The 8,559-nt window shown below is 42.4% G+C and overlaps 1 protein-coding gene across 1 annotated transcript in view; it reads left to right on the forward strand.

Moving 5' to 3' along the window:
* The window catches only part of RAB5A (RAB5A, member RAS oncogene family), a 32,738-nt gene extending 24,308 nt beyond the window's left edge, over positions 1-8,430 (forward strand). Inside the window, exons 3-6 of the mRNA XM_052652710.1 lie at positions 997-1,148; positions 1,458-1,580; positions 3,515-3,608; positions 7,051-8,430. Coding sequence (XP_052508670.1) covers positions 997-1,148; positions 1,458-1,580; positions 3,515-3,608; positions 7,051-7,166 — 485 coding nt within the window. The 3' untranslated portion in view covers positions 7,167-8,430. The remainder of the gene's footprint in view (positions 1-996; positions 1,149-1,457; positions 1,581-3,514; positions 3,609-7,050) is intronic.
* The last annotated feature ends 129 nt before the right edge of the window (positions 8,431-8,559 follow it).

Raw genomic sequence — 8,559 nt, forward strand, 5'->3', positions numbered from 1 at the left:
ACTGGTGTGGATGATGCAGGGCGTGGTGACCGAGGTTATGAAGGAGGGGCCTGGGGGTGCTACTGTGTGGCCCCCATGCTGGGAAGCGGCTGGGTGTCGGTCTTGTTGACCTCTCGTGCCGCTAACTACTCCTGAAAGGTTAGGGTTAGGGTTAGCCATACCTTAAGGTACAGTTCAGTTGTTTATAACTTACCTCTTACAAATCAGTTTCTTATTCTTCATAAATATACATGTGGTCTTTCCTGATGCTTATTTCTAGAGCCAGGAGAATCTTGTTTATAAAAGACATTTTACTTCATATTATTCTCAGAAAACAAGTGAGAAAATACATGATACAGTAATTATTTGTGAGATATGTCAGCCATCTTTTTAAGAGCAGAAATATCATTGTAAAATGTTACTTTCTTATTAAAATCTGAGAAAAGAACAGATGAAAAAGTACAAATCAAAAAATCCATAAAGCAAAGGATGAAAGCCAGGAGTTGATACTGAATCTCTGTTAATAAAAGTCTAGGTTGAGGTAATAACGATTACAGAAATTAAAGTCTCAATGCTTGGAAGGAATAATACAGGAAATACACTGGTTTGGTGGTGATGAGCTGGCCCTGAACTACTGCCGTCAGTGTAGACGGGAGTTACAGGCCTGCTCGTCCACCACCCCCACTGGTCAACAATATCAACATGTGTGTTTCTTAAAGCATTTCACAATTTAAAGCTTTTAAACTCACAGTCTGTAAAAACCGCTTGCGCGCTGTATCAAAGCTATTTGATATCATACTTTTCAAGAACGTAAGAGGCACTTTCAACCTGTGATTTTATTACAGAGCTTTTACGTGCAAGCATTTATTAGTCTAGCTTTGAAGCATAGATCTTGCAGGTATTTAAAGTCACTGTTAACTGTGAGTATGCAGTAAATAAGGTTTCCAGGTGTTTTCTATAAATTTAAAATATCAGGAGAAAAATGATAAACTTACTGCAGACATTTTCTTCTTTCAGCTGCTTTTCTAACTCAAACAGTGTGTCTTGATGACACGACGGTAAAGTTTGAAATATGGGACACGGCTGGCCAAGAACGGTACCACAGCCTGGCGCCCATGTATTACAGAGGAGCCCAGGCCGCCATAGTCGTGTACGATATCACAAACGAGGTAAGTAGAGATGCATTCTACCCTGAAACTTGTTTGAATATCCGTTTCTAGTATTCAGAATTTCGGTTACAGAAGAGATTTTTTAAAATCTTTGTTAGCCAAGTATGACATTTCTGCCAAAGCAGAAATAGAAATAGCTTTTATGAAACAGAAAAGCTGATTTTTAAAAACATGAAAGTGTCTCAAATAATACAACAGTCCTAAGAATTTCTTTCCAAGAGTCACATTGGACAGTCTTTAAAGCCTCATCTCACAAAGACTCTGCTTATTCTTTGAGCCTGTGCCAAATAGCTGTTTCTTTGTTCCCAGGAGTCCTTTGCCAGAGCCAAAAACTGGGTTAAAGAGCTTCAGAGGCAAGCCAGTCCTAACATTGTAATAGCTTTATCAGGAAACAAGGCCGATCTGGCAAATAAAAGAGCTGTCGACTTCCAGGTATGCTGAATTTAACTTGTGGGTGCATATTTTTCTTCTGTGTCCACACTTGAATTTTAAAACTATACAAGTGATAAAAAATTTTCAGACAAATGGTATGTGGTATGCTTTGTAATTAGACATGTGGTATACTATGTAATTAAATCTCATGATAATAAGATCTCAGACTCACAGACTGACTTAAAGAATGAACTTAATGGCTAGGGGGCAGTGGAGGGAGGAACAGTGAGTTTGGGATGGACAGGTACACACTGCTGTGTCTAAAAATGGATAAGCAACAAGGACCTGCTGTGTGGCATACACTGCTCAGTGTGACAGCTTAAATGGGAAAAGAATCTGAGAGAGAATAGAAGTGTGTGCATGGAGCTGAGTCACTTTGCTGTCTACCTGAAACTAACACAGCATTTGTAATCAACTATATTCCAGTATAAAAATTTTTTTAAGAAAAATTTATATCCATCTGAGAATCTCACATATGTGTAAAGAAACTCACAATAAAGAATTTTAAGATATCTTTATTTAATTGTAATATACAAGCTGATTCAAAGATTTTTGTTGACCTAAACAGTTAGAAAAGAAGTTATTTGTTCACAAACAGTATGGGAGTATATAAAGGAAAAAGTGATTGCCTCCTACCCTAATCCCTCCAACCCTCACATACACTTCAGTATCCTTCCTAACTTTTAAAAAAATGTACCTCTGTGTATCAGCACACATAGGCATGCCCACAGAGTCACGTGCACCTGTGTAGCTGCTCTTAAAAGGTCTTCAAAAATAAAGGTTTCAAAATCAGGTTTGCATGTTTTCTAATACAGCTAAGTAAGAATGTTCTGGCTCCAAAAGTCATTTTAAATAAAGCAGCTGTCTCTAGTTAGACGTTTTTAGAATCTCCCATCCTCTCGCTCTTCAGCTTCTCTACCAGAGGAGTTTGCTTGTGGTCGCTAAGTGTATGGTCAGTGATGGGATGGTCTCCTTCTCCGGTGCTGGAGTGATTCACACCGGAGGAGCAGCACTGGGTCTTGCTGCGTTAGGTAGTGAGCTGAGCATGCGCACGTGTGGTTTCCTTCAATTCTGCAACAGCCCTGGGAGGGATGGTGTCTCTGCTCCTCTTTCTGAGATCGGTACCTCCTCAGCACAGAGGCAGAGCAGGCGCATTAGAGTCAAAAGCGGGCCTGTCACAGAGCATTTCAAAGGAGCGTCGCTTTGTTTTCTTTATCACATTGGGAAGATGACTGATGGTTCTTCACGACAGCTGTGAAGCTCAAGAGCAATAACACAACCAGACTGTAAAGCAAGACACAGTGAAGTAGCAATAAAACCTCGAAGGTGACGCGCGGCCCTCAGCGCGGGGCTGCGGAAGCCGTCCAGGGCCCGAGGGACACGGCGGCATCCCGAGGTGCAGGCCAGGGTCCAGAGTTCGGTTTCCCTTCGTCATCATTGCATAGCATGAGCACCAGTAAAACTGAACTGCCATAGACAGCAGAGAGAGCTTCCTGGCATTTAGAACGGAGTGGCCTCCCCCTTCTCCCAGAGAAGGAAATGGCGCCCCACTCCAGTGTTCTTGCCTGGAAAGTCCCATGGATGGAGGAGCCTGGCGGGCTACAGTCCAGAGGGCCACAGAGAGTCAGATGCCGCTTAGTGACGACACCACCGCCTCCCTCAGACCCGTCATCTGAGAGCGCGTTTCATGGGAGACCAGAAGAAGCAGGGTGGGATGGTGCGAGAAGTTAAGGCAGGAAAAGGAAATTATAACTGCAGTACCCTTACCTTTGTTATAGCTGTAAGTAATTGCTTATTATACAGTTGTTGGTTATAGGGGATCACGTTGGAATAGTACTAAGGAAGCCTCTTTTTTAAATAACAAAAATAAGGGAGGTATAGTAATAGTGTGTGTAAAAGTGTCTCATTTATCTCATTTTTTGTTATGCAAACAGGAGGCACAGTCCTATGCGGATGATAACAGTTTATTATTTATGGAGACATCAGCTAAAACATCAATGAATGTAAATGAAATATTCATGGCAATAGGTAAGATTAGCTTTTTTGCACACAGTAAATATAGTTAAAACAAGTTATACTGGGGGCATATTTGGTTTGACAGTCTTCTTTTTGTAAAAAAAAAAAAATTCCTGGTTTTTTTTCTTTTTTTTTACTGATTATACCCATGAAACGTTACTTTGTTAGGCATATTGTTAAATTTGAAAAATTATTACTCATTAGGTTACAGTGCTTTCAGTTTAGTTAAGTTTCTTCTAGGTGAGTTGAAGGCCTGAACTTAGAGCTAATAGTTCAAGCGGGTAGATTTTCTGAAGATTTCACTGAAAATTTTGGATAAATACATTTTTGTATTAGGTTATATTATAGCTTTTATATAAAAGAGGGATAAGTTCAGTAATGTTTTTCAGTGCAACATAAAGTCTTAATGAGATTTTTCTGATTATTCACTCATCTCTCCTTTGCCCTAAACAGAGCACTGTTTTTATTTTTCAAGTTCTTTTTAAATCATTGATGACTGACAGGTATAACACTGATAAGTATATTGTACATGCAGATTGACAGATTGTTTTAATGCAGATACTTTAACAGAGAACATTTCACAGCCTTGAGGCACGGAGGACAGGAAGGAAAGCAAAGCAGCGCCTCCGGTCTCCGTCGCCTTGGCGGCGTTGGACCCTGCAGGACGCTCTCCCCTTTCCTCGGAGAACCGTCAGTAATAATGAGCGCTCTTGTGCAGTCGTTGACTATAGGTGATAAAGTTTAGTGGGAATAAGGAAGCCTCCCTTTTTTGTAACAACAGTTAAAATATTTTTATTGACCCTTGCCTTCTCCTGGCGTGGGGCTTCCCTGGTAGCTCACCTGGTAAAGAGTCTGCCTGCGATGCAGGAGACCCAGGTTCGACCCCTGGGTAAGGAAGATCCTCTGGAGAAGGGAATGACAGCCTACTCCAGTCTTGCCTGGAGAATCCCTTGGACAGAGGAGCCTGGTGGACTGTAGTTGTGGGGTCACAGAGAGCTGGACACGCCTGGGTGACTGACGCCACCCTGCCCGCTGGTGGTCTGAAGGGGCAGGCTCTCTGGGAAGGGCACCCACAGGCTGCTGCCCCGCACCGCTCACATGCCGAGCCTCCTACAGCAGCCCTGCACACAGCAGTGATTACCACCTGGGATGTCTACACCCTGGATCCCTAATAAATTTCCTCTGATACTGAAGTCATAAATTAACCAGTTAACAGCTGATTGAGAGGCTAAAGAAAACCCAGTAAGAGCGGCCAGCGCGGTCGTCCTCTTCCTAGATAAGGGAGTTTAATTGTGGCTTCGTTTAGTAAAACCTTGCCTGGTTTGCTGTGTAAAATATTTTCCTGAGAAACTCAGGCTTGCAGGTTATTGGGGAAATACTAGCATAGTTAAGAGGGATTATGCGACAGTATATACTTTTTTCTTTTTTTAATAAATGGAACAAATCACACCCAAAACCACATCTGAAAAGTTAATAACAGGAAATTAAGAGATGATGCGCCCTTCCAATCAGGCTGAACTTTAAACCTTTCTTTCTGACGCTATTAAAACTCCTCCAGATGGGCTTCATTTAATTTGTACCTTTTATTCAGGCTCGCTGATACTCGCTGATACTCGCTAATAAGGTTTTTTTTTTTTTTAGTCAGAAAGTAGTCTGTGTATTAGAGCTTTTGTTTACACTTCTGAAATTAGAATTTTTTTCCCTTGAAAGAAACTCCAAGTGTAAATTGAATTGTGACCTCTCCATTAGTACCTTAAATAAATCACACAGTGAACTTATATTTGCGCTTTTGATGACTTCCCAAGTAGAGTAAACCTGTTTAGTGGGAGAGTCTACAATAAGTTTATCATCTTCTTTTAATTTGATAAGGTCTTCAGTGGCTTTTTCCATTACACATCTTTCTTGAGTCATGATTTTTAGCTTCTTACAATCCTAATCAGTTCAGGGTCCGATTGGTAGGCTGCAGCACTCAGTAAGATAGGAGACGACTTCTTTTGAGACTCCCTAAAGATATGTTTTAGATTTTCTTAACACAGTAAAGACTGACCAGTATAAGTTAAAGGTTCCTCATTCCAGCTTATGTCTTTCAGCCCCTTATTCACTTAGATCTAATTACAAAAAGCCCTTGCGGAAGTATGCTAAAGGGAGAAATGATCACTCGGTCTAAAACAACATGTTGATTATAATAAAGTTTGTAACATTAGCCTACTCTTTGTCCTCACGGGGCTTTGTTCGTAAATACATTTGACTGGAAGTGCAGCCTTTTGTTACCGTTCACCCTGCCTCTCCTGGAGCCGTTGCTAGAGAAGTGGCCCACGGTGAGGCTTTGCTCCCCAAACCTTGGTGCTCCTGGCTCCCAGATCCAGCGTCCAGCCCAGCATCTGGGATTCTAAAGATGATCAGTGCCGTTGTGGAATGTTACAACAAAGGGTAGAAGGTCCAGGCCACACCTAGGCAGTTCTATTTCCCAGCAGAGCCTGTTTGGCTTTTGTGTAACCCAAGCCATGGCTCAGGCCAGGCTGGATTCCTGCCAAGGGAGGGCCGTCCCTGAGGCGACAGGAATGGTCGGTGCTCCACAAATCCCAGCAGGCAAGGGTCCTTGAGACCCAGGCGGACTGCAGGTAGTGTTCTCATCAGTGGGGCCCACACTGCGGAGCATTAGCAAGGCTGACACTGTAGCTGCAGTTGTGGGGCCTGTCCACATGTGGCCAGCTGTGCTTATCTGGCTCAACATGGGAAACCGGTTTTTTGAGATAGCGCCTTCAGGATCAAGTCCATTTATATCAGGCAGCGCTGTTGAATCAGATTAGGATTCTTTAGCAGCCACAAGAGAGAATACAGAAGGTAGAGGTGTATAAGCGAGGAAGGAAATAGGAGATTCGGTCTGTTACGATGCAGGGTAATAAGCTGCTCAGTAGAGGACACATTCTATTGAGGGGATAGTGCTCTCTGTCCTGACTTGCTCTGGAAAGCGTGGGGCTGTCCGGAGAGTGCCGGCGGGCAGAGCTGAGCTTGTCTGTTTTGGTTTTTGGCTGCGTCAGGCGGCTTGTGGGCTCTTGGTTCTGCAGCCAGGAATCGAATCCGTGCCCCTGCTCTGGGAGCTCGCAGCCTTAACCACTGGACCCCAAAAAAGCCCTGGAGCCGAGCTTCTTGGATATAAACATGGTGGCTGCTGTTACCTTCATAACTTCCCATTTCCTTTAACTAACAGGAGTCCTGGTGACTGCGAGGAGAAGGGAATGGCAGCCCACTCCAGTGTTCTTGCCTGGAGAAGGGGAAGCCTGGTGGACTGCCCTCCATGGGGTCGCACAGAGTCAGACACAAGTGAAGCGACTTAGCAGCAGCAGCAATTACGAAATAAAGCATAACCTTTTCTGGTATTGTGAACTGAATCTTTAGAAACAGTTAAATACAGCTGTTCTAATTGTGTTTGTTTTGATAATTTATCCCTCAGCTAAAAAGTTGCCAAAGAACGAACCACAGAATCCAGGAGCAAATTCCCCCCGAGGAAGAGGAGTCGACCTCACTGAGCCCACACAACCCACCAGGAGTCAGTGCTGCAGCAACTAACCCTCCAGTGTAAACTCCCGGAATGTTCTTCTGCTTCCTAATTGTTAATAACAGTGGAATTGGAGCATTTAACCAGCCCAGTGTGACTTCCAAAAAGAAGAGGCTTACCAATAGTCAAGTTTCTAATACAGAATTATTTTCAGTGTTTTGACCCTAATCATTAGTGGCATGCGTGCGGCCCTCTGACCGTGTCTCGGCAGTAAGGGGCGGGGAGCCGTGTGCACGGCTGTGTCCTTGGAAGGTTAGCGGGGTTCACTGCTCTTCTCCAGGGATGTAGACAAATGACTCTGAAGCCACAGTGAACCAGCCAGTTCTGTGAAAAAAATTTGGAACTTACTCATTTGGGCTTTTCAGAAAAAACTTCTTGCTTTGGAACGAGGTTCTAAAGATATTTATGCTTAGCTGCCATATCCAGGCAACCTGTAATTTCTCTTAGTGTCCTTATTTAAAGTATACATTCCACATTTTAACAAATTTGCCACAAGGAAACAGTCCCACATCTTCAGTGGGAAGAGATGAACATTAGTGGCATCTAAATTACAGCTAATCCTGTGGTTTTTTAAAATGGGGTAAAATGCATCTTAAAGGATAGTGTTCCCTTCAAACATGTGAGTTCTTCAACAAAAATGAAACAAACCAGGTGTCTGTGATTTCTGTGTAATCACTGCTGGCCATTGCATAGGTTTTGTTTGGGTGTAGGGAGGGGGCCTTTGTGCCCTTTGGACATAAGTATAGTCAGTGCACTAACAATTATGGACAGTCAAGCTTGATCATTTTAAATCCGCTCTTCAGCTGCACTGTAAATAGGGGCCTGCTTTGTCGTCTCCAAGTATGTTTATTACTTTTCGGTAATATTTAAGAGTTGCTTAAAAGTATACAAAATGTACAGTTACTAAAACAGCTAATTTTTTCCTTTTCTCCCCCTTTGAAAGGAAGGGGCTTCAATTGTTCCTACCTGGCTAGAACCATGATAAAAAATGTACCAGTAATTTGTAACATAAGTATTGGATATGTTAGTAACAACCTCGCAGCCTTGTTTTCCAAAGTTCATTTTATTTTGATCAGTATATTGCACTAACTGTTTTAGGCATTTTCATTATATGAAATCTACCATGTGTCAGAGATGATTTAATCTATTTAAGTGTTGAACTGCTAGCAGACATGTACATCTACAGTGATTCCGAATTAGTAAGGAGAACAGTTCACCAGTGCTTAGTTTCATATTGAGGTGCTCAGGTTGGAATAAAGTGGTATTAAAAAGCAAGTACTGGTTCTCCTCTTTTTTCACATGAACATATATAAATGGCATTGTGTTACCTGAAATCTGCTTCTATATTTTCTTCACTGCATTCTTAAAAATGGATGCATTGTTCTGGTACCTGGCTCATTGAAG

Source organism: Budorcas taxicolor, chromosome 1 (assembly GCF_023091745.1).
Source record: "Budorcas taxicolor isolate Tak-1 chromosome 1, Takin1.1, whole genome shotgun sequence".
NCBI lineage: Eukaryota > Metazoa > Chordata > Mammalia > Artiodactyla > Bovidae > Budorcas > Budorcas taxicolor.